Source organism: Pseudorca crassidens, chromosome 9 (genome assembly GCF_039906515.1).
Source record: "Pseudorca crassidens isolate mPseCra1 chromosome 9, mPseCra1.hap1, whole genome shotgun sequence".
Classification (NCBI taxonomy): domain Eukaryota; kingdom Metazoa; phylum Chordata; class Mammalia; order Artiodactyla; family Delphinidae; genus Pseudorca; species Pseudorca crassidens.
In genome coordinates, this window is record NC_090304.1 from 70,367,531 (window position 1) to 70,394,184 (window position 26,654).

Consider the following 26,654-nt stretch of genomic DNA (forward strand, 5'->3'; position numbering starts at 1 on the left):
AAATTATTCTGAGATATTATCACTTGTTAAGCTCTTGTGGTGTTTATGCCAGAGAGAGAGAAAGGCTAGTTGGCAGATGGTCAGATGGAAGTTTGATTACTTCTCTCCTTGCAGTGATTCCCTTTCTTCTGGACTTTATACATGAGAATTATTGAGGGCCCCCCACCCCAACTTTAATGCCAATCTCCCATATTGAATGTGGATAAAGATGAAAGGAACTCAGAAAACAGTGGAACTGGCCGGTGGGCGCCAGGCCTGGGCTCGGGCGCCAGGACGCCGAGGCAGAGAGGCGCGCTCCGGCGAGCCGGGCGGCCGGCGCCATGACGCTGTTCCACTTCGGTAACTGCTTTGCCGTGGCCTACCTCCCCTACTTCATCACCTACAAGTGCAGCGGCCTGTACGAGTACAACGCCTTCTGGAAGTGCGTCCAGGCCGGGGTCACCTACCTCTTCGTGCAGCTGTGCAAGATGCTGTTCCTGGCCACTTTCTTTCCCACCTGGGAAGGCGGCATCTATGACTTCATTGGGGAGTTCATGAAGGCCAGCGTGGATGTGGCAGACCTGATGGGCCTAAACCTTGTCATGTCCCGGAATGCCGGCAAGGGGGAATACAAGATCATGGTTGCTGCCCTGGGTTGGGCCACCGTCGAGCTCATTATGTCCCGCTGCATCCCTCTCTGGGTTGGAGCTCGGGGCATTGAGTTTGACTGGAAATACATCCAGATGAGCATTGACTCCAACATCAGTCTGGTCCATTACATCGTCGCATCTGCCCAGGTGTGGATGATAACACGCTACGACCTGTACCACACTTTCCGGCCAGCAGTCCTCCTACTGATGTTCCTTCCTTAGCGTCTACAAGGCCTTCGTCATGGAGACCTTCATCCATCTGTGTTCCCTGGACAGCTGGATGGCACTTCTGGACCGAGCGGTGGTGACGGAGCTGCTGGCCCTCAGCACCCTGGCCCTGTATGTCGCTGTTGTCAACGTGCAATCCTAGGCTTGGTGGCCCAGACTTTCACGTACCTTTTCCCTGTCTCCAGGTTTCAGTGAAGTAAACAGTATTTGGGAAAAAAAGAAAACAGTGAAACTGTTACCATCAGAGAAACATCTTAAACTGCTCCAATCCTGAACGGCTTCCATTGCTTTTTAAGGGGCAGCACTGCATAGCGACCAGTCACACTAATGTTGTTACTGCCTAGGGGAAACTCTTCCTCTTGATCATTGCTTATTAATGTTCATTCCTAGTGGGGTAACAACACTAGAAGCTAAACCTATATACCTATCCCTAAGCCAACAAAATACAAAAGGACCTAATTAAAAATTAAACCCTGACTATATTCAATATCTTGTAATAACCTAGGAAACAAAAACAGGAATGTGAAAAGATATCTGCACCCATGTTCATTCCAACATTACTTACAACAGCAAAGATATGGAAACAACCTAAGTTGGATAATGCGACTGTAATAAATATATATATGTATATATATAGGAAAAAAATTAAACCCCAAACACTAATAAACACATTTCAAAGGTTTTTTTGTTTGGTTTGGTTTGGTTTTGGTTTTGCCTCCTGCAGTCTGAGATGAATGTATTAAAATAAAAGCCACAAAAGAACATTTATGGCATGCTTTGTGCTAAGCATTGTCTTAGGAGTTTTAAACCTCACAACCTTCTGAGTACTTTTACTACATCCCTTTTAAAGATGAGAAAACTGACTTCTCAGGAGGTTGAGGAACTAACTCAAGGTCACAGAGTTGCTAAGCCAGAAATTTAAGCCCAGGCAGTTGGACTGTAGGTCCAATATCTTAACTTTGATTCTATGCTATTTCCCAAGATGCCCAGATGTCGTTTGCCTGTGAGAATTTAAATGTAAACCTACAGCCTCTTTCAATTTTCAAAAATAAGAGAAACTCCCATTCAAAGCAGCTTAAGTAAAAGGTCAGGGAGAACTTAATGGCTCCTACCAGTAAGCTTTAGAAAGAGCTCACATCAGGGATGGCTGGATCCAGGCACTTGACAACTGTCAGGATTCTCTCTCTGTGTTCCTGGCTGACTGTCAAACTTATTCTTTCAGACCAGCTTGTGGGTGACCACATGGTGGGAAATCTTGCTGGGGAATCTCCAGCTTCATATCATAACATGAGCTCAGAGAGTTAAATATTCATCCTGCTGACTCCAGTAAGAAAATTCCTGTGAAAGACTCTGATTGACCCAATTTAGATTATGTTCCTATCCTTGGGTCAATCTCAATGGCAAGGGAGATAGAGAACTGTGATTTGCCCAGTCTGGGTCACATGCCTACCCCTGTGGCCTGGAGGGCTGGGTCTGTATGAGAACAGGAGAGGAAGTTTCCTATATATAAAATAGCTGCTAATGTATCTAACATGGTTTTGGAGTTTGTAAGTGCTCTTTTTTTTTTTTTTCTTTTTTGCTGTACGCGGGCCTCTCACTGTTGTGGCTTCTCCCGTTGCGGAGCACAGGCTCCAGACGCGCAGGCTCTGCCGCCGTGGCTCACAGGCCCAGCCGCTCCGCGGCACGTAGGGATCTTCCCGGACCGGGGCACGAACCCGTGTCCCCTTCATCGGCAGGGGGACTCTCAACCACTGTGCCACCAGGGAAACCCTATAAGTGCTCTCTTTGATTCATGCCTTTGAGTCTCACAACCAGCCTGTGAAGAGGGCTGGTCAAGTATTACTAAGGAAACGGTGGTGAATTAAAGATGGCCGCAGATTTTTTTGTCACTTCATTGAGAGATGGCTTTCGTTTCCCCTTCACTTGAATTTGGGCTGGCCCTATGAAATTTAATCAGTACACTGTGGCATAACTTACTATAACTATTTCTCAGCCTTGCCTTTAAAAGGACTCGCAGTTTTCACTTTCTTGCCCTGGAAATAACTTATTCTTTGGACACCCTCTTGAAACTCAGCTAGTAAGAAGTCCAATCCACATGGAAGGGGCTCATGAAGGCACTTCAGTCAACAGTTGCAGCTAAGCTTTCAAATGACAATCAGGATCAACTGCTAGTCATAATGAGTGAGCCATTCTGGACATTCTGGGTTGGCTTGGTTGGCAACAGTAGAGAATCAAACTAGAAACTAAGGCTCATTGGCTTAGTGTCCTACAGCTGGAAAGTCTCAGAGTTATGATGCTAAACCAAACACTCTGACTCTAGGCCCACTGGGCTTTCTTTGATTCCTCAGTGCCTCCTATTAAAACCATAACAAGTCGTAATTCAAAACGTTCAATTGTAAGATTTCTGCCCAGGATGGAGGTAGAGGAAGTGATGCATATAATTCATTCATTTATTCATTCATTCAACCAACATTTGAGAAGCTCTATGTGGCAGGCAACTGAACAAAATGCACTCCTGGTTCTTGAAGAATTCAGAGTCTAATCAACAGAGTGCCTAATAAACAGGTCATTTCAATAAGAATTGATAAGTGCCATGATGGGGAATGTGCAGGGTGCTCCTGGAAAACATGGTGGGCACTAAAACTAGCCCAAGGCATGAAATAATGGGCACACCTTTTGTTGGGTGTGGGAGAGTATCTATGAATCTGTGTTGAGGATGTTGAAGAGGTATGTTTAGAATAAATACAGCTATTCATTAAGATAAATGTGACAGGAAATGGATAGGGAAGCAGGGAGGAAGAACCCCAGTATTTGGGATAAATACATGAACTCTAGTCTTGGTTGTACCCTTCCCTTACATGTGCTCTTGGCCAGGTCACTGAATTTCTCTGTCTGTAAAACCAAGTTGGATCACACTATTTCTTCTTCATCTTCTTCCTCTTTTTTTTAACATAATGGTTTCTCTTCTTTCTTGATATTTTAAAAATTTTATTTATTTGGTTGCACTGGGTCTTAGTTGTGGCAGGGAGGCTCCTTAGTTGCAGCACATGGAGTCCTTAGTTGTGGCATACAAACTCTTAGTTGCAAGATGCTTGTGGGATCTAGTTCCCTGACCAGGGATCGAACCTGGGCCCCCTACATTGGGAGAGCAGAGTCTTATCCACTGTGCCACAACGGAAGTCCCCACACTATTTCTTCTTTGTGTACTTGACAGTTCCTTTCTCCAATTCCTTTAAGTCTTGGTGTTCCTCAGAGTTTGGTCCTTAGTTCATTGCTCTTCTCATTCTGCAAATTCTCCCTAAATGATCTCATCCACTTTTATAGTTTTGGTTATAACTCATATGGAAATGAAACCTGAGTCTATACGCTAGCCCAGTTCTGTGGGCTGTCTACCATTGTATTCCTCTTCTTGCTGCACGTCATTCCACAGGCACATGAAGCCCAACATGTCCAGAGCTGAGCTCATCACCTTGCCCACTAAACTGACTCCCACTTCTGACTCCTCCCTTGGTTACTGGCAGCACCGTAATAGTGCTCCTCAAGCCAATGACCGTGAGTTAATTTCACTCTCCCTTTTCCTTTAAACTCACAAGCAATTGTTTGTCAAGTACTGCTTATTTTGCCACCTAAATATTTCTGGAATTCATTCTTTTTCCAAGATATCCCAGAAACGGCTCAAATTTAAAATGTTCAAAACTTAACTCATTTTCCCTTCCCAAACCTGATCCTCTTCCTGTGTGTTCTAGGAGAATGTTATCCCCATCCACTCAGTTGCTAAATATGGAACTTGGGCATCACCATTGATTTCTCCCTCTTTTTTGCCTTCCATAACCAGATAACCATCAACTCCCGATGTCTGACCTCCTATTTGCCTCTTAAATCTATCCACTTATCCATTCTTATTGTGATCATCTTTCACTTCCTGCAGCAGAATCCTAATTGGCTTCCCTGCCTTGGCTTCAGTCTTAACTTCCTCTGACTTCTTCTCCACAGTGAAGCCAGATCTGATCATATCAGCAACTTCCCTCTCCCCCACTCCCCATTTTCCAATTCTTTGATCCCTGGCATGTTTCACCCTCTAGACAAAATCTAGGATGGGGTCATAATCCATTCACCCTTGTCTCCCCTGCACCTAGCACACTGTACTTGGCACAGAATAGGTGCCAATAGGTGCCCCCTTTCTGACTCTCCGTTATTTACAGCAGATAAATCCTTGACATGTTCTAGGTGTGGCAGACCTCTGGAGGCACAGAGTATCATGATACGGTTCACTGTTGCACGAGTTGAAAGCTATCAGAAAATAACTGCAAAATCAACGTATCTACTAAACAAAAACAGACTCACAGACATAGAGAACAGACTAGTGGTTGGGGGGGGCAGGGTAGGGGAGGGAATGAATGGAAATCTGGGATTAGCAGAGACAAACTATTATATATAGGATGGATAAACAACAGGTCCTACTGTATAGCACAGGGAACTATATTCAATATCCTGTGACAAAGCATAACGGAAAAGAAAACGACAAAGAATATATGTGAATAACTGAGTCACTTTGCTGTACAGAAGAAATTAACACATTATAAATCAACCATAGTTCAATAAAATTTAAAAAAATAAATAAATAACTGCACTGTAATAGTACCACATGAATTGCACAGCCAGTACACAAAAGGATGCGTATCCCAAGGAATCTTCATGATGGCACTAAAGACTAACGTCACCCTCATGGCTCTGGGTAAACGTGTTCCCCTTTCCGGACCTCTGTTCGCGATCTGCAAAATGAGCACGTTGTGAGAGGTGAGGTAAAACCCGTGAGCCGCCCCCGGTGTGAGAAATTACCGGGCCGATGGAGGGCCTGCGCGTGCGCGTGCGCAGGGAGCGGGCTTTCCGGCGCGGCAATCCCGGCGGCCCCCGGAGGAGGCGGGACGAGGCGGGTTCCCGCGGTTCCGCCGCGCCATTGGCGGGCGGTTTGAATGACGGAAGTGACGAGAGCTCGGCGATGGCCGCCACGCAGGCGCACAAACGGCTGTTGGGAGGCTGGTGTGTGGCAGACGCCGAGACCTTCTCTGTCTGAGCCGCGGTTCCTGAGTCCGGGGTCCCGTTTCCCGGGTGAGTGACGGCCGCGCCGGCTCCTTCGCGGCCGTGGGCGTGCACGACTCCCCGAGGCCGGGAACCGGGAGTGTGCTTTGGATGAAGGGGGTGCCGCGCACGCAGCACGGCCCGCGGTTCTCCGGCCTCGGCGGGCCGCGGGCCCCGGCTGGGGTCGGGCTGGGGTCGGGCAGGCGGCCGGGAGGGGCGCCGGCGCAGCGGGCACGCGCGTCCCGACCCAGACCCGCCTGCTTCGTGCGAGAGGTCACTCCGGGGCCTTTGGCGCGGGTGGCTTTGCGCCTCCTCCCGGGATCGGGTCTCGCGGGGTCCCTGAGCTTCCAAGTCAAGGCGGCCGGGAGGGCCTTCGCGGTCGCTACTGTGAATGCTTCTGGCTGCGTCCTGCCCACCCTGCCCCCCGGTCACCTGCGGAGTGGCCTCAATCCTGGTAGCCGTTTAAGAGCACTGCCTGGAATTGTTTCATGCGGAGAGCGTACTCTTTCTCGGTGTCTCTCACCTTTAATTTCTTAGATATTAAGTCCTGCCACAAACCCGAGCTTTTACAACAGTGGGGAATTTTGAATCTTTAATATTTAGAAAATATTTGGCAGTTTATATTCGTTAAGTCACATAATCATCAGAACAACCTGTTGGACACGATATTGTGATTCCCCTTATATAGTTTAAGGAAACGAGATCAAAGTGACTTAAGGGTCTTTCTTCTTTAAAGTGGTAGTGTTGGGCCTTGAACCCAGATCTTCTAAGTCTGGTATATGTGATTACGATGTGCCAGCTGCCATTTAATCCTCAGGACAAAGTCTTGCAAGATAAGTAGCATCACCTTTATTATTTGTCAGTTAGAATACATACAATTTGAAAATCCATATTGATATGAATAAATACTAAAGTGAGGGATGGGGGAAACTCTTTCTTACAGTAGGATTCCAGTTGGTAAGTGTAGAAGGAATAATGGAAATAGAGAATACCTTTTGACAAATGCCTTAGTAATTGTTTCAGGCAGTCATCAATGGATACTAAACTCAGTTGGTAGAAGTATGGTGAGGAACATGATATTTATATAGCCTCAACTATCTCCACCAAATACTTAAAAAGGAAAAGTAGTATCTACAGTGGATAAACCTGTTAGACACCTCCTTCATCAAGTGATCAAAATTTGCATCATGTTAACATCACTTACCTCCTGGTGTGATGCACTGAGAAGGGTGCCTAGTGACTTCTGCAGTGGTCTTGGCAAAAATGCATAACCTTAGTCCAAACACAAGAAGGGATTAAACACATCCACATTGAGGGACAGTCTGCAAAATAACTGGCATCTTTTAAAAATGTCAAGATCTTGAGGGGGAAAAAAAAAACAGACTGAGGAAGGTCTCAGATTAGAGGAGTTGAAGGAGGCAAAACAACCTTGGCAGCCATTAGAACGTAATTCATAGACCCTCAGCCCCGGTGTTCTGAAGTCTGTTTGCATGGATGCCTTCTATGGACTGCTCCTAGTTAATGACTGAGCCTGGTGTGGATGTGAAGGCAGGCCCGTTCCTAAGACAAAAGGGATGCTGGCTTAAGGACTCCCCAGAAGTCTTGCGGAACCTTCCTTAGACTGCATGGCAGTCTAAGAGGCATCTATCCAACTTTCCCTTCCTCCTTCACTCAGTGTCTGACTTTCATGGAAGTCTGAAATGCTCCCATCTTTTACCAGCTCCCTCCCCATTTTCCCTCACACAGAATTTCCCCTAATAAAATCTTTGTGGGTTTCATCCTATCTTGGCATCTTGCAGGACCCAGAGTAACACAACAGTCAAAGGATATGTTTCCCTTGGCTTGGGTCCTGGTCCAGAAAATGGACCTCAGTGGGATAATTGATGAAATTTGAATACTGTCTGTAGATTAGTTAAAAGTATTGTGCTAGTGTTAATTTCCTGGTTTTGGTCATTGTACTACGGTTGACATTTAGAGAAGCTGGGAATTCTAAGTCAGATTATTTCCAAATAAGTTCAAAAATTAAGAAAATGATATACAAAAGAAAACAGTTATTCTATCACATGTTAGGAGGTAAAAATAACAAGTGTATTATGTTTTCCTGTAATCCTCTAGGAAATGAAATGGATGGATACTCAAAACACTGAAAAGTTAAGTTTTTTTCTTTTTCGTTGAGGTTTAACTTAGAATTAAATACACAAACCTAAGTGTACTGTTTGAGGAATCCTTACATATGTATATACCTGTTACACTTGTGTAAAATCATCATACGGATTAAAATATGGAATATTTCTAGTACTCCAGCAGGCTCCTTTGTGCCCCCTCCTTCTCAGTAGTCTCAGAAAGATGACTGACCCCTATTTTAACCTCTTTCATCATGGATTGGTCTTCCTTGTTTTTGAATTTCATGTAAATGGAATTTTATAATATGTCTCTTTTTTGCTTTTTTCTCCTTTGGTACTATGTGGGACTTACCAGAAATTAGTTTTAATAGTTTGAATATGAGTGATTTTTCAGAGACCTTCAGACAAATGAATAAAGATGCATTGTGAAGACAATTTAATCTTGCTCAATTTTTTCTTCTTTGTTTAGTTCTTACCTGTTTTTCAGTCCCCACTCGCAGAATATACTGGCTTAAACAGAATTTTCCTCACTCTATATATTTTAGCATTTCAGAAAGTTAGGAGCCATATGGAGTAAGAAAACGGGATCTTCCCTTGGTTCTGCCAGTAGATATTGTCACTTGGGTCAAGTCCTTTAACTTAAGAGGCCTTTGTTTCTTCTTGTCTAAAATAAAGAGAACAATTGGCACTTTTCCAAAGTTTTGTGCATACATTACCAAAGCCTTATGAGTATCAGCTGAGTGGGATGCACTGGAAAAGATTACTCCTTTTTTGGCATCAGATTGTAACAGTGACCACATATATGTATGTAGCACTTTACATGAATTAACTCATTGAATGAGTCATTCATTCATTCAGTCAACACACTGAAGGACCTGCTTACATGCAAGGCACTGTTTTTAGGCTATGCACATAAAACCATGAATAAGATCATTCCTGCCCGCATTGAGCTTACATTTTGGTGGAAAATTCATTGAGAAAGTATTAGTTGCTATTAGATAACCCCAGCTTCTTCTGGCTGCTGTTTTTACACCTGAGTGAAAGCAGTATCTATCCACAGCGTGTGAAATAATGCCTGGTAGTTGTTATTCATTGTTATTATTTTAATTTGAATACTAAAACTAAAAAAAAACTAGAGCCTCGGTCCTTTAATTGTTTAATCTAACTAGAAAGGGCAAGCTGTAATTGATGAAAAACGAGAGGAAGGTGATACCAAGATAGCATAAGGTTAGTCCCCATATGAATGTGAAGGTAATATTCATTACAGGTGGGCAAGTCAGGAATGAGTGGTAGGTGGGTGGAACAAGAATCACTGGAGGGCAGCTTCAAGGATAAGTGGTGCTTAAGCTTCGGAAAGGGAATTCCCTGGTGGTCCAGTGGTTAGGACTCTGCAGGGGGGCCCAGGTTCGATCCCTGGTCGGGGAACTAGGATCCCACATGCTGCGTTGCAACAAGCCCACGTGCTGCAATTACTGAGCCTGCGCGCCACAACTACAGAGCCCTTGCACGACACCTGCTGAGCCCTCACTCTCTGGAGCCTGTGCACTACAACTAGAGATAAGCCCGCACGGCACAACAAAGAGCCCTCACACTGCAACGAAATATCCCATGTGCTGCAACTAAGACCTGATGCAGCCAACAAACAAATTGCTATTTGTAAATAAGTTGGACTTAGTTTACCCAAACTATTTTATTTGCAAGTACACAGCCCTTTAAATGGTAAAAAATATTAATATGAATTTTAAAAATTATTCTAATCTTTGCTGCCCTACTTTAATAGATATATATTTTTTAAAAATTAGAACCTTCATATTTAAAGTACTACATGAAAATGAAGAGAAAGGTGGTGAATGCCGCTGGCAAGCTGAGATTGAGTCCTAATGAGGAAGCCTTCATTTTAAAGGAAGATTATGAAAGAAGACGAAAACTAAGATTGCTACAGGTAAGATTTATTTGGAACATAGTGTCAAATTCTTTGTCTTCCCCAAATTATCAGTATTTTTTACATTAGAGTGTTTTAAATAAAATGTCACATTTAACAGTCTTTTCTGGCTGGACAAGAGCCCTGGTTCTTGCGTATTAACTAGTTTTGGAACATTTGAAAAGTATGATGAAACAGTAAATATATTGAAGAAGAGTTTGAGGATAAGGACTGACTCAGTAATTATTAGGAAATAGTTCATTTTTTGAGATTATTAAATATTTAGCAATATTTTTCTTTTCTTTTTTCTTTATATATATGTATATGTGTGTGTGTGTGTGTATATATATATATATAAAATGTATATATGCAATACTTATTTCCCAAGATCTTCCCCCAATAAATTTGCAGAATACATCATCTGACATAAAGGCAAAAAAAAAAAACCCAAAAACAAAAAAAACCCAAACAAAAAAACCTATGAATCAATACAAAAACATAGGCCAACATCCCAACCCCATTGCTGAAAATAGTTCATTTTAAAAATCATATGTAACTGATGAAGATTCGAGCAAGAATATTTGAATGACTTTGAGGAAGATTTACTTCTTCAAAGATAATTAGCTACTGAAATAAATTTATTCAGAAGTTGTCTATTCTTCGTCTTTAGGAGTCTTTTTAGAGTTACGTAGTTAAGTCTTTGTGAAACATTTTAGGTGCCGTTCTGTCTAGAATTGGGGATGATGTATTACAGATACGGAATTCTCATCTAGATCTTTCTGTACTTGTCTGGGCTATAAATTTTATTGAATCATGCTTACCAATTTAGTCTCTTGTATGGTATTAGAATGATAATGGCAGTCCGATTAGATCTCTGGGGAGGGAACATAATTGCTAATCATGGAACTTTAGAAGTAGTCTTGAGATTTTAATTTTTCCTCCATCACTTGGATTTTCTGCTTTAAATAGGCCTTATCTAATATAATATGAATATTCAGGAGAATTGATGTAGCTAATACCTAAAGAGAATTCATTTAAGTTCCTGTTTCCAAATAGCTTTTCAAAAAAGTTGAAGGAAGCCTCTTTTCATAAAATGTGTTAAATACTCATCCTTCAGGTTCGAGAACAAGAAAGAGATATTGCTTTACAAATAAGAGAAGATATAAAACAGAGGAGAAATCAGCAACTCACTCGTTTGGCAGAAGAACTAAGGACAGAATGGGAGGAATCACAAACTCAGAAAATAAAGAACTTGGAAAAACTGTATTTGGCAAGTTTAAGAAATATGGGAGAGGGGCATCAACAAGCCAAAGAAAATGTAAGTGAGCACTTATTTGACTACCTTCCTGTGGTAGTGATACTTGTTAAAAGCAGATTACAGTTGTTAGACACTTATAAAAATGTTTTCATGTATAGAATTTGCTGTGGGCAGCCTGAACTTTTTTGTAAATTTAATATAATTTAAGAATTCTGTTAGGTTCATTTCCTAGTAAGAGTCATGTCAAGAATAATCTGTTTCCAGTGATGTTTAAGTTAACATTATTCTCTAACAAATTTATGGTTACCAAAGAGGGAAGGTGGGGGGGGGATAAATTAGGAAGTTGGGATTAATATATACACAGTACTATATGTAAAATAGATAACCAACAATGACCTAGTGGATGGCACAGGAAACTATACTCAGTATTTTGTAATAACCTATAAAGGAAAAGAATCTGAACAAGAATATATATATGTATATAACTGAATCACTGTACTGTATACCTGAAATTAACACAACGTTGTAAATCAACTATACTTCAATTTAAAAAAAAACAAACATTATTCTCTTCCAGTCCTTAACTGTCTGTGTAAATAAAATAATAACCTTCAGAATTAGAAGTTGTTATTCATTTCAAGGATTTTGGACAGATTCAGTGGAGTGAATTCAGATTTCTGGTTTCATTTTCATTATCATTCATTATTCCTCGTACCTCCAAAACGGGTAGTGGAGTGTGTATACACTTGAGTTCATTCACAGACAGTAAAAATTCTTTGATGACTTTCACAAAGGCAAAGTAGAACTTAACTCAGTATTTAAGACTGCTCTCTGACCTTATTTTGTTGTTTATTGTGCTTTATGGTTGGAAAATGCTAGATTGTGGTCCCAGAGGTAGTCACACAAAATAAACAAGCTGGGTTCCAAAGAAGGCACGTCTTTGTTACCAAACTTTTAGGGAATAAGAGAACTCTTTAAAGAATGTGGCAATCAAAATATTCTTGGTCCCTGGTTTTAGTTTGTGTTTTTTAGTAATAGCCATAAGTTCTGACATCAGATTTTTGTAGCTTTATTTATGCCATCATTAATTTTGTGCTTTAGTGCAGTGTTTCATTTGAATACACCGTCATGATTTTTGCCCTTACTGGGTACCACCCATATTATCATATATTTGACATTTTAATCCTGTTTAACATGACATTTTAAGTAATATTTGTTTTTAGGAGCCTGATTTAAATGCTCTGGCACACCGGGCAGCAGAAAGAAAAAAAAAAGCAGAAATGAGGCATAAAGAGGCCCTGAAAGTACAGAAAAATCAAAAAGAAATGTTAATGAAACAAAAAACCTGGTAAAGTAATAGTGATTTTTACCATATTCTCCACTGAAACTGATGTGGCTGGAAGTAAAGGGTACATTGGATACTTTTTAAAAGTCAGTATATCCATTGTGTTTGTTAAACTTGGTTTAAAATAATGCAGTGGGGGAGTGGTTGCTTAGATGAACATACTAACAAATGAGCTTTCTCTTCTAGTCTGACTGTAGTGGCAATTACTAAGTTTCTGGAGAAATGTATTACTAGTTTAGAATGCAAGTCAACCAAAATCTGTCTGCCTCCGATATAAAAAGAAAAAAGTCAGTGCAATTATGAACATTAAAAGAGGTTGTAGACTCTGCAAGTCATTGATGAGATTTTTGCATGTTGTAAAAATGAAAGAGCATGTTACTAGTCAGCAGTAGTCATTTTATACAGTGGCCCATCTTTATCGATAATTTCTAGTTTTTTTACTCTAAATTATTCTCAACTAAAGAACATTAGGTGTTTGTTGGGTCACTCCCCATTGTGGAGCTTTATATCTTTAGATACACCTCTTTCACTTGGTAAACATCTTTTTACCTGTTCATTGTGTATAGACTCTTTATTAAACAGCATATTGAGCCTGTGGGATCAGACTGGAGGATTTCTTGAGATTGTAATGGCTTTTATATTCTTAACCCTAAGAGTTGTACTGTAATATTATCTGAAAGATTAATTTATGACATCTTGTATTTTTTAAGGCATATAAAAGCTCGAAAAGAAGCACTGCTTGCGGAAAAAGAGAGATCTGCCAAAATTACAAGTCTGCCACCTCCTCCTCCAGCTCTTTTTGAGGTGAATTACTTTGAGTATTCGAGCTAGGTTATAATAATTCTTCTTTACTATTAGAATTCAGTGTAGGTCAAAATACCATTTGTATTAATTTTTAACTGTACAGGTAACACATATCTGGAATATTTAAAAATAATCCTAGATATCATTTTACCTATGAATACTTTAGTATGTATCTCTGATGTTTAAGGACTTTTTAAAAAGCACAATGCTAATATAATATTTTTCTAAATATAATCCAATACCCAGTCTGTGTTCAGTTTTCCCCAGTTGTCTCAAAAATTTCTTTTGTTGTTTGAAAAACTGTAATGTTTTTTATTTTATTGGGAAAGAAAAGGATTATTTGCCCTAAAGACTTTCCTACATTCAAGATTTGACTATTGTAAATAGTTACCATTTTATAGATAAATTAGGTTCAGATAAATTAATAAATTTACACAAGATTATGTAAAGTGATAAGAGAGGCCTGTTTCTTTATGGGAGTAAAATGTTTGATTTTGTGATTTGGAGCTTATTTTTTTTAAAAAACATTTAACTTATTAAGCAGAAATTAATTTTGAAAGGTCTTGCCTCTCGTTCAGATTATCTTGTTATGGTTATTAAAATGGCTAGTTTGGATGATTATCAAAATTACATAGTTATTTTTATCAAAAAAGTTAAGTAGAAGTAAAAAAAAAAATACACATACAGGGATATCTAATTTAGTTGTATAGACAAGTGTATTTTATATATGTATGATCAGCCTAAGTACCAGATGTTCTTGTCTTAAGCCTCTGGTTTTGTCAGCCTTCCTGCTTTTATGTTGAGCCATCTGCCATGTGACATTTGATCCAACAAGATCCAAGTGGAAAGGCAAATTTTAGCCACTCCCTCAGTACCTTGTTAAAAGGCAGGCAGTATTTTATCCATGTTTTTTTGATTACTTTTGTCATAATTCCTAATGTTCCTAACAAGCCAAGGTCAGAATTTTAAAGCAAGCAAAATATTGTCTGTGTGAATGATTTGGCAAATATGCATTATATGTAAAAGTGTGGTTGTGCTTTTTTCTCCCAACTTTTTATTATGAAAATTTTCAAAATACAGAGAAGTTAAAAGGAGGGTACAAAGGAACAGCTCTTTGCGTTGTGTGTAGATTTCAAATGGTTGTGTATACATTTGAATGAATAAATGTATACATTTGAATATAGATTGTAGAGATTGCATTTCACCCTGTATACTTCAGCATGCCTCTGCTAGAATAAGGACATTCTCTTATGCAACCACAACATCACACTAAGAAAATGTACCAGGATCCAGTCAAGGTTTACCTGTTGCTTCTGCTTGCTTTGTCTCTTGGTCTCTCTCAATGTGAAACATTATCTCCCCCAACCCTAGCCAACATTTTATTTCAGACTTTTTGAATAGACGAGACTAGTTTCTTATATTCTGTATTTGTCTGATGTGGTTATGTGACTACAAGAGATCTCCATTATAAAGGTATATTTTTCTCTTTTCAATTGCCAAGTAATCTGGGAAATGATACTTCGGCACCAAATAGGTATCTATCACCCTTCTACATTTATTCATTGGCCTACTTCTGTTAGACAAAAGAAGAGAGAACTTTCTCTTATCAGTGATTATGAACCACCATAACCAAATGATTAAACTTAGAATCAATAATAGCAGAGCACCTTGACATTATGTGCCTCCTAATATCATGTAGTAAACTGTATAGCATCACCTATTCAGTATTCTTGTTGAAATATAATCTGGGGCTTCCCTGGTGGTACAGTGGTTAAGCATCCACCTGTCAATGCAGGAGACACAGGTTCAAGCCCTGGTCCGGGAAGATCCCACATGCCATGGAGCAACTAAGCCCGTGCACCACAAATACTGAGCTTGCGCTCTAGAGCCCGCGAGCCACAGCTACTGAGCCCATGTGCCACAACTACTGAAGCCCACGTGCCTAGAGCCCATGCTCCCAAAAAGAGAAGCCACCACAATGAGAAACCTGCGCACTGCAATGAAGACTAGCCCCTGCTTGCCGCAATCAGAGGAAGCCCGCACGCAGCAGCAAAGACCCAGTGCAGCCAAAAATAAAAATAAATAAAATAATTTTATTTTAAAAAACAAAAGAAATATAATCTGGCTTTTAAACCTAAATTCCAGCTTAATGGAAATACAGTGCATGATCTCATGAAAAAAATGAATAACTGATTAAAATACAAAATTAATTTTTCATTGGATCCTGCTTTAAATGAAAATTAATACTTTTAACCTAACAGTCTATTTTCTGTTTCATTTTTCAGAACATTGAAGTAAAGAAAACTTCTAATGTGAAAACCAATAGTTCTACCTACCATCATCTTTATACTTTTGTTAATAGAGAGGTGGACACAAAACAGGTGATTGACTGTTTTTTCATGACGCTCACTTTATTATTTCTCTGTTCATTGAATTGAGTTACACCTTTGTTCTACGTTTATTGTTCTCAGATGTCAAAATTTGAAAAGCTCTACCAACCATATTAGGGTAATAGTGATAAAAAAAAAACTTTTAAATATGCTTTGACTTACGATGTCATGTTTATTATGAATGCTGATTTAACATGAAAGGAGAGTTGGCTACTTAAACAGTTATATTTTAAAATATATTTTTTTTACCATAAAACTTTTTTTGACATAAAAATAATACATACTCTGTGAAAATTTGAAACTATACACATAGGCGCAAACTAGGAAAAACACCCATGATTCCATCACCAAAAAGTAATGCAGTTAATACATTAATGGATTTGTTATAGTGTTTATGTATAAACATATATACATACTTTTCAAAACATGATTTTTAATAGCTACTTAATATTTCATTATAGAATTTATTTAACCATTCTATTGTGGGTTTTTTTTGCTTCATAAATGCAAACATAATCATCTTGCACATTTTGTCTACAGCTCTGACTGTATGTTTAGAATAGATTCCTAGAGAGAAATTATAGGTTCCAAACTATATAACATTTGATAACAGATATTTAATACAGATCATTAAATTGCCTTTTAAATAGCATCAACAACATATGAAAATGGCCATTTTATCATACCCTTGTCTGTATGAAGTGTTGTGGTTTAAAAATTATTGTCAGTCTTAAGAGTGACAAATGATTATCACTCCTTATTATAATTGCTATTTCTTTGTAACAGTGGGTTTTCACTTTTTTCGTATTAGATATATCTGTCTACTAGAAAAGTAAACTTTCATAGTATAGCATTCATGTGGAGGTTAGAATTCAACAAATTCCGTAATAGCAGGTCAGTATTCGGTCAAGACATGAGATGAGTATTATCATAGAATTAACTTCTTTTTTTTTTTAATTCTTGAATTTTATTTATGTTTTTATATAGCAGGTTCTTATTAGGTATCCATTTTATACGTATTAGCGTATGTATGTCAATCTCCCAGTTCATCCCACCACCCCCACCCTCCCGCCACTTTACCCCTGTGGTGTCCATATGTTTGTTCTCTACATCTGTGTCTCAATTTCTGCCCTGCAAACTGGTTCATCTGTACCATTTTTCTAGGTTCCACATATATGCGTTAATATACGATATTTGTTTTTCTCTTTCTGACTTACTTCACTCTGTATGACAGTCTCTAGATCCATCCACGTCTCTACAGATAACCCAGTTTCGTTCCTTTTTATGGCTGAGTAATATTCCATTGTATATATGTACCACATCTTCTTTATCCATTCGTCTGTTGATGGGCATTTAGGTTGCTTCCATGATCTGGCTATTGTAAATAGTGCTGCAGTGAACATTGGGGTGCATGTGTCTTTTTGAATTATGGTTTTCTCAGGGTATATGCCCAGTAGTGGGATTGCTGGGTCATATGGTAATTCTATTTTTAGTTTTTTAAGGAACCTCCATACTGTTCTCCATAGTGGCTGTAACAATTTACATTCCCACCAACAGTGCAAGAGGGTTCCCTTTTCTCCACGCCCTCTCCAACATTTGTTGTTTGTAGATTTTCTGATGATGGCCATTCTGACTGGTGTGAGGTAATACCTCATTGTAGTTTTGATTTGTATTTCTCTAATAATTAATGATGTTGAGCAGCTTTTCATCTGCTTCTTGGCCATCTGTATGTCTTTGGAAAAATGTCTATTTAGGTCTTCTGCACATTTTTGGATTGGGTTGTTTGTTTTTTTAATATTGAGCTGCATGAGCTGTTTATATATTTTGGAGATTAATCCTTTGACCATTGATTCATTTGCAAATATTATCTCCCATTCTGAGGGTTATTTTTTCTTCTTCTTTGTAGTTTCCTTTGCTGTGCAAAAGCTTTTAAGTTTCATTAGGGCCTATTTCTTTATTTTTCTTTTTATTTCCATTATTCTAGGAGGTGTATCAGAAAAGATCTTGCTGTGATTTATGTCAAAGAGTGTTCTTCCTATGTTTTCCTCTAAGAGTTTTATAGTGTCCAGTCTTACATTTAAGTCTCTCATCCATTTTGAGCTTATTTTTGTATATGGTGTTAGGGAGTGTTCTAATTTCATTCTTTTACATGTAGTTGTCCAGTTTTCCCAGCAAAACTTACTGAAGAGACTGTCTTTTCTCCATTGTATATTCTTGCCTCCTTTGTCATAGATTAGTTGACCATAGTTGGCATGAGTTTATCTCTGGACTTTGTATCCTGTTCCACTGATCTATATCTCTGTTTTTGTGCCAGTACCATATTGTCTTGATTACGGATGCTTTATAGTATAGTCTGAAGTCAGGGAGCCTGATTCCTCCAACTCTGTTTTTTTTCCTCAAGACCACTTTGGCTATTTGGGATCTTTTGTGTCTTCATACAAATTTTAAGATTTTTTGTTCTAGTTCTGTAAAAAATGCCATTGGTAATTTGATAGGGATTGCATTGAATCTGTAGATTGCTTTGGGTAGTATACTCATTTTCACAATATTGATTCTTCCAATCCAGGAACATGGTATGTCTCTCCATCTGTTTGTATCATCTTTAATTTAGTGTCTTACAGTTTTCTGCATGCAGGTCTTTTGTCTCCCTAGGTAGGTTTATTCCTAGGTATTTTATTCTTTTTGTTGCAGTGGTAAATGGGAGTGTTTCCTTAATTTCTCTTTCAGATTTTTCATCATTAGTATATAGAAATGCAAGAAATTTCTGTGCATTAATTTTGTATCCTGCAACTTTACCAAATTCATTGATTAGCTCTAGTAGTTTTCTGGTGGCATCTTTAGGATTCCCTATGTATAGTGTCATGTCATCTGCAAACAGTGACAATTTTACTTCTTTTCCAATTTGTATTCCTTTTATTTCTTTTTCTTCTCTGATTGCCGTGGCTAGGACTTCCAAAACTATGTTGAATAATAGTGTCAGAGTGGACATCCTTGTCTTGTTCCTAATCTTAGAGGAAATGCTTTCAGTTTTTCACCATTGAGAATGATGTTTGCTGTGGGTTTGTTGTATATGGCCTTTATTATGTTGAGGTAGGTTCCCTCTATGCCCACTTTCTGGAGAGTTTTTATCATAAATGGGTGTTGAATTTTGTCAAATGCTTTTTCTGCATCTGTTAAGATGATCATATGGTTTTCATCCTTCAATTTGTTAATATGGTGTATCACATTGATTAATTTGCATATAATGAAGAATCCTTGCATCCCTGGGATAAATCCCACTTAATCATGGTGTATGATCCTTTTAATGTGTTGTTGGATTCTGTTTGCTAGTATTTTGTTGAGGGTTTTTGCATCTATATTCATGAGTGATATTGGTCTGTAATTTTCTTTTCTTGTAGTATCTTTGTCCAGTTTTGGTATCAGGGTGATGGTGGCCTCATAGAATGAGTTTGGGAGTGTCCCTTCCTCTGCAAGTTTTTGGAAGAGTTTGAGAAAGATGGGTGTTAGCTGTTCTCTATTCTCTAAATGTTTGATAGAATTCATCTGTGAAGCCATCTGGTCCTGGACTTTTGTTTGTTGGAAGATTTTTAATCATAGTTTCAATTTCATTACTTGTGATTGGTCTGTTCATATTTCTTATTTCTTCCTGGTTCAGTGTTGGAAGGTTATACCATTCTAAGAATTTGTCCATTTCTTCCTGGTTGTCCATTATATTGGCATAGAGTTGCTTGTAGTAGTCTCTTAGGATGCTTTGTATTTCTGCGGTGTCTGTTGTAACTTCTCCTTTTTCATTTCTCATTTTATTGATTTGAGTCCTGTCCCTCTTTTTCTTAATGAGTCTGGCTAATGGTTTATCAAATTTGTTTAGCCTCTCAAAGAACCAGATTTTAGTTTTATTGATCTCTGCTATTGTTTTCTTTGTTTCTTTTTCATTTATTTCTGCTCTGATCTTTATGATTTCATTCCTTCTACCAACTTTGGGTTTTGTTTGTTCTTCATTCTCTAGTTACTTTAGGTGTAAGGTTAGATTATTTATTTGAGATGTTTGTTGTTTCTTGAGGTAGGATTGTATTGCTATAAACTTCCCTCTTAGAACTGCTTTTGCTGCATCCCATAGGTTTTGGATCGTCGTGTTTTCATTGTCATTTGTCTCTAGGTATTTTTTGATTTCCTCTTTGATTTCTTCAGTGATCTCTTGCTTATTTAGTAATGTATTGTTTAGCCTCCATGTGTTTGTGTTTTTTAAGTTTTTTTCCCTGTAATTGATTTCTAATCTCATAGCGTTGTAGTCAGAAAAGATGCTTGATAAGATTTTAATTTTCTTAAATATACTGAGGCTTGATTTGTGACCCAAGATGTGATCTATCCTGGAGAATGTTCCATGAGCACTTGAGAAGAAAGTGTAATCTTTTGGTTTTCGATGAAATGTCCTATAAATATCAATTAAATCTATCTGGTCTACTGTGTCATTTAATGCTTGTGTTTTCCTTAATTACCTGTTTGGATTATCTGTCCATTGGTGTAAGTGAGGTGTTAAAGTCCCCCACTCTTATAGTGTTACTGTCGATTTCCTCTTTTATAGTTGTTAGCATTTGCCTTATGTATTGAGGTGCTCCTATGTTGGCTGCGTATATATTTATAGTTGTTATATCTTCTTCTTAGATTGATCTCTTTATCATTATGTAGTGTCCTTCCTTTTCTCTTATAACATTCTCTATTTTAAAGTCTATTTTATCTGATATGAGTATTGCTACTCCAGCTTTCTTTTGATTTCCATTTGCATGGAATATCTTTTTCCATCCCCTCACTTTCAGTCTGTATGTGTCCCTAGGTCTGAAGTGGGTCTCTTGTAGACAGCATATATATGGGTCTGGTTTTTGTATCTATTCAGCGAGCCTGTGTCTTTTGGTTGGAGCATTTAATCCATTCACATTTAAGGTAATTATCAATATGTATGTTCCTCTTACCATTTTTTTAAATTCTTTTGGGTTTTTTTTTGTAGGTCCTTTTCTTCTCTTGCATTTCCCACTTAGAGAAGTTTCTTTAGCATTTGTTGTAGAGCTAGTTTGGTGGTGCTGAATTCTCTTACCTTTTGCTTGTCTGTAATGCTTTTGATTTCTTCATCAAAACTGAATGAGATCCTTGCTGGGTAGAGTAATCTTGGTTGTAGATTCTTCCCTTTCATCACTTTAAATATGTCATGCCACTCCCTTCTGGTTTGTAGAGTTTCTGCTGAGCAATCAGCTGTTAACCTTATAGGAGTTCCCTTGTATGTTATTTGTTATTTTTCACATGTTGCTTTAAATAATTTTTCTTTGTCTTTAATTTTTGCCAATTTGATTACTATGTGTCTTGGTGTGTTTCTCCTTGGGTTTATCCTGTATGGGACTCTCTGCACTTCCTGGACTTGGGTGGCTATTTCCTTTCCCATGTTATGGATGTTTTTGAAAAAAATCTCTTCAAATATTTTCTTGGGTCCTGTCTCTCTCTCTCTTCTCCTTCTGGGACCCCTATAATGCGAATGTTGCTGTGTTTAATGTTGTCCCAGAGGTCTCTTAGGCTGTCTCCATTTCTTTTCATTCTTTTTTCTTTTTTCTGTTCCACAGCAGTGAATTCCACCATTCTGTCTTCCAGGTCACTTATCTGTTCTTCTTCCTCAGTTATTCTGCTATTTTTTCCTTCTAGTGTATTTTTCTTTTCATTATTGCATTGTTCATCTCTGTTTGTTTCTTCTTAAATTCTTCTAGGTCTTTGTTAAATGTTTCTTGCATCTTCTCGATCTCTGCCTCCATTCTTTTTCCGAGGTCCTGGATCATCTTCACTGTCATTATACTGAGTTGTTTTTCTGGAAGGTTGCGTATCTCCACTTCATTTAGTTGTTTTTCTGGGGTTTTATCTTGTTCCTTCATGTGGTACATAGCCCTCTGCCTTTTCATCTTGTCTCTTTCTGTGCATGTCATCATAGAATTAACTTCTAGGAAATAAGAGAAAATCTTGAAACTTGTTTAAAATATTATTACAAGGTCAGTATTTTATAATACAGAAATAATAACTTCCATCTATTGCTAACTTGCTTTTGTCCTATATGTTTGTCCACTTCACTAAAACATTGTTTTTACATATGTTTTTACAGTATTAAATAGATGTTTAATACTAAGATTGATGAAGAAAGACATTTTTCTTCTAGCTCTAATATAGGGTGCCGCTGATGGTATCACAGTAGGTTATTAAACTTTCCTGTTTAACAGTAGCTAAAAGATGTACCTTCTCTTTAATTTCTGGACTTGAAGATTATATCAGTAGTTATAATGCAGTTTTATAAAAACAGTCACACAAGCTAAAGTATTCTGGTATTTTCTTTTATTTACTTCCTCACACCATCACTTAGGAAAAATCTGTCCTTAAACCTTGGGTTTAAAATGGGACAGTGGAGCAGTGTACTTGGTTTTCCATATAACAAATCTCTGCATTTTCATCTGCATCTAAGCTTATTTCACATGCACAATAATTTAGAATCTTTCTTGGAGTAGAATAATAGGATTTTTACAGCAGGTATTATATAAAAAATATTTGCACTCTTGGCATACATTTTAGTTATTCCTTCAGCTGCTTTTTCTAAATAAGCTAGTTCCTTTTTCTTCAGTCAGCCTTTTAGCATGTAAGAGTTGCTATCATTTTTTGTTTGAATATCTTGATAAAGTGGTTCTAAAATTTCTTGTATGTTATAAAATTTGTCTTTGAAGAAGAGTGATGAATTTGACCTGCTCTATTCCTACATAGAGCCAGTTATTCTCTAAATTTTGTTTTATGCTACATTTACATTCTATGCACACAGTTAAACAAAACTTCGTAGCTTGAAATTTCTGAATTACTCGTGCCCCTCATCCTGTTTGTTCCTTTGTCAGCAACAGTTAACACAGCACTTGTTAAAATGGATTTTTCATCCTAGAAATATTTTTCCAATCAGATCCATTGTATTATTTGTTGTGAGGCCCAGAAATGTCAGCAGACAAGCAGAAACACTTAAATTCAATTTACCATCATACTTAAGATAAGTCTGATGTAGAAGATGCAGAAGTAGCATATTTAGTAATCACTTGTTGTTTTGTGCACTGCAGATTACAGTTCACAGAAAAGATTTTCAGAAACATGTTTTCTAGAAAGAATTTTTTGCTTGGGATTCATGGTTTTTGCAAATTTCACATATCTTTTGAGTTCAACTGCTAAAAATGGAATCTATTATTTCAACCAGATTTTTGTTTAAAGTTTTAATTGTATTGACACAAATTTTTAAGGGATTGTCTTTCTAAAACATTCTTGTAAAATCTTGTTTTGACATTGGGCAGTCAGATTAAAACTTGTTTGGGGTACCTAATTTTTCTCTAGCCCTTTATTTACTTGATATTCTTTATGAACCTCATTATATCTGGACTGAACATGTTTATTATACACATTGTATGTTTTGAAGTTTTTCCTTCCCCTTAAATTTTGGTTTACCAAAATTGACATTCAGCTTTTAATTCACCCCCACATGATGTGAAGAATTCCCAAATAACTTTTTTTTGAAAACCTCATGGCCTAAATGAAATGTTGCTCCTAAAGATTATTTTATTTAATGTTATGCATTAATGCAATCTGACCTGTGTTTATTTAGATTTGCGTAAATATTTATTAGCTCCAAAGGTATTTAATATTTTTCATACACTTGTTTGGCCAGTGCACTCTTTTTTTTTTGGCCGCACCAAGCGGCATGTGGGGATCTTAGTTCTCCACTCACACCCCCTGCAGTGGAAATGTGGAGTCTTAACCACTGGACCACCAGGGAAGTTCCTACTCTTTCTGAATACGTTAACTGTCTCTTTACCTATTTATCTCACTGTTTGAGAGTTATAAATAATTTTAGATATATAGTTAACAGTTTTCATGGTCATTATTGTTTCACTTGACTAATTGTCAACATATAAAATATATAAGATTTTTTACAAAGTGAATGTTTATGTGTAATACACGTTGTATATCCTCCCACATTTGATATTATTGTTACATCAATGAGATGATGGCTCACTGTGCAACCACATAATCATTGATTATGCACAAGTTCTAGGAAGCCAGAAATTATATTAAAGTAGGTGTTTTGGTGATTTGGCTTTCCTGAGGCTGAAGCCAAGCTGTACATTTTGGCTAAAAACCAAAGACAAATCTTAGTGCTTCCCCAAATGGCTTACATGACCTTCAGTGTTTGTGGTTTCTTAACTACTAGCTTTGCAGGTGTTTACCTTTCAACACTGTTGTTTTAATAGAATTTCTTAAAAAAATGGTGGAAGAATGTATTTGGATGAGTATAGTTTACTCTGCTTTAAAATGAACAACTTGTAAAACTTTACACTAACAATTTGACTTTTTTCATAGGTACATGCTGTTGATAATTGTAGGCATTTAAAACTATAACTTGTTATCATTTAATTCGATATAAGTAGAAAAACATGATTTTAAGGTTGTTTTGTTTTTTAGTTATCACTTTGTTTCACACTTTATTGAATTATCTAAAATGTTACTGATTGACTGCTAGCCAGATCCTCATTTGGCTGCTAAAGAAGAGGCTAAAAGATTGGAAGAACTACAGAAACAAGCAGCAGAAGAGAGAATGGAGCAGTGTGAGAAGGCACATGCACGGGGTTTCCAAGCAATGAAAAAGATCCATTTGGCCCAAGTAAGAATTAAATTCTGGCTGTGACCACTACTGATGGCCTTAGAGATGGCACTGTAAAACTTAACTGATAGTGAACAGGCTCAGAGGACAGAGTTGTGAAGAATGGGAAAATATTCTCTCTGATTCGTGTCATTTCAAGCTGCCCAACTTGCTTTTACCTCCTGTTTCAAATTCACGTTGGGTGAAGCTGTTCTCATTTCTCTTCTAAAATTTTTACTGATGAATGTATTAAAAGTTTAATATTTTAATCAGTCTAAAAATAGCCCAAGAAGAAATTAATCACTTTTCTAATTTAATTATTTGAATTGCATTTGTGCTGTGCAAATTTTAAGATTCGATTCATTAAATATTTATTGAGCAAAGCACTTGTTGGCTTTGCAGAATATTGATTCAAAGGTAGAGTCATGATCCTTGCTGTCAAGGAGCTTTGACTTTGTTGCAGAGCTGTAAAATATGTATCGTGCAAACTGGCTTTGTAGTCACAGCTTTACATCTGTCTTGCTTATTGTTCAGTGTTTATTCTTGAAACAGCATAAAAATGATTCATCTTTTTAGAAGTCTGAATTTGACTAATGCATTTAGATGTTTTAAACATTCATCTGAAGAATGAGTTTTTAAGTACTTCTATGGGAATTAAATGCCTTAAAATTCTTTTGTATGGTTTGAACTGAATTATGACCTTCTCCCTTAAATTTTTAGTTCTTATAAACTAAGGGTAAGTTATGATTATCATAACTTACCCCTAGTTTATAAAAACTAAAAGATGAAAATTATGGGTAGTAATTCAGACATTCAGTTACTTACTGAATGTAAAATAACTGAATGTCTGAATTATTACCCATAATTTTCATCTAAGATTTAAACCTATAGGAAAAAAAAAAACATGAATAAAGCAGTTGGTAAGCAGAGCACATTCTTCCATAAATCAGAAGTGTTTAGTGGTTAAGAAAGTGGACTCCGTGGTCAGTCTTCCTGGATTTTCCTCCCTTCTTCACTGCTTAGCTGTTTGATCACAGGCAGGTTACCTAACCTCTCCGAGTTCTGTTTCATCTTGTGTTTTATGAGGGTTAAACGAGTTTAGCAAAGCCCTTAGAATTGTGCCTAGAATTTCATAAGCTCACAGTGTCAGTGGTCCTTGTAGTTGTTATAAATAATTCAAGTAGAGTACTATGCCACACTTTCAGTGAGCCAGAAATAGTATGCTTATTCAAATAACTTTGAAGTTAATTTAATGATATGGTTTGAATCTTAATATAAAAAATGAATTTGGTCATAATTTGATTCTTTTCAAGGTCGGGCAAAAAAACTCATCTCCAAATGACAAAATATTTACAAATAAGTAGTGTGTAATCACTTAACAAAAACGTTGTTATACAGGCTCTCTACCTTTTTCTAGACTGTATCTCTTACACAAGAATGGTCTGCAATACGTACAGAGGATTTCCGTTCCCCTGTTTGAACCTTTTTGCTGCAGACCCTGCGGTGCTCTGGGATCTTCCTGCTATAGTGTGTTTGGCCTCTACGTGCCTCTCCAACTTTATCTTTTGTCCTTAACCATCCCTGCCCTCCATACCCTATCTATAATGAACATTGTACTCTCCCTGACTGCCCATGCCTTCATCTGCATAATTCCGTGCTGGAGTTGTTATTTCTTACTTGTACTCCTCCTCCTTCACCCACTTATATCTGGCTAAATCCTCATCCTGGGGGTGAGAGGTTTTCCCTTATCCCCCGGTCCTTATCCTCCACCACCAAAATTAAGTTAGATGGCTTCACTAAAACATTGTGCTTAAACTTTCATATTTGCCAGACTCTTTAAACTTAAAAGAGATATGTACAAGTCCCCTTTAATCTTGAGGACTCATAAGAGTGTGGAGTAACAAGAAATATCTGTTAAGCCACAGTTACCCTGGCTGGGTCTTGGTGCTCACCTGAGACTGGCTGCTGCTGCTGGCTGTGTGGAGAGCTGAAACAAAGTACACTGCAGGAGCGGTGGCAGCTTAGTTAGAATGTAGCTTCATAACTGTCCTGAGGAAGAAGACCTGTGCCTGGCAGCCACTTTGAAGCCCTGTGGCCTAACCAGAGCCGTCTTCTCATAGTACTTACTAACATCATACGGTTGACCCTGGCCCTGTATGGGTCCACTTATACCCACATATTTTTCCAT

At 37.8% G+C, this 26,654-nt stretch overlaps 1 protein-coding gene and 1 pseudogene across 13 annotated transcripts in view; both read left to right on the top strand.

Annotated features, from left to right (window-relative positions):
• Positions 1 to 243: 243 nt before the first annotated feature.
• LOC137229680 (BOS complex subunit TMEM147 pseudogene) lies at positions 244 to 1,081 on the top strand (annotated as a pseudogene).
• A 4,749-nt stretch (positions 1,082 to 5,830) lies between these two features.
• Positions 5,831 to 26,654, top strand: part of CEP295 (centrosomal protein 295) — a 48,305-nt gene continuing 27,481 nt past the window's right edge. For 8 of the 13 annotated variants that reach the window (XR_010946236.1, XM_067750705.1, XM_067750703.1 and 5 more), the window contains exons 1-7: positions 5,846 to 5,966; positions 9,862 to 10,001; positions 11,098 to 11,298; positions 12,462 to 12,586; positions 13,294 to 13,387; positions 15,673 to 15,768; positions 24,347 to 24,487. Coding sequence is in view for 12 of the 13 variants with exons in the window: in XM_067750705.1 (XP_067606806.1) it covers positions 9,885 to 10,001; positions 11,098 to 11,298; positions 12,462 to 12,586; positions 13,294 to 13,387; positions 15,673 to 15,768; positions 24,347 to 24,487 (774 nt within the window). In the remaining variant the exon portion in view is untranslated. Of the gene's footprint in view, positions 5,967 to 8,051; positions 8,087 to 9,453; positions 9,779 to 9,861; positions 10,002 to 11,097; positions 11,299 to 12,461; positions 12,587 to 13,293; positions 13,388 to 15,672; positions 15,769 to 24,346; positions 24,488 to 26,654 lie in introns of those variants that run through there. The other 5 variants (XM_067750700.1, XM_067750699.1, XM_067750698.1 and 2 more) reach the window with 5 other exon arrangements.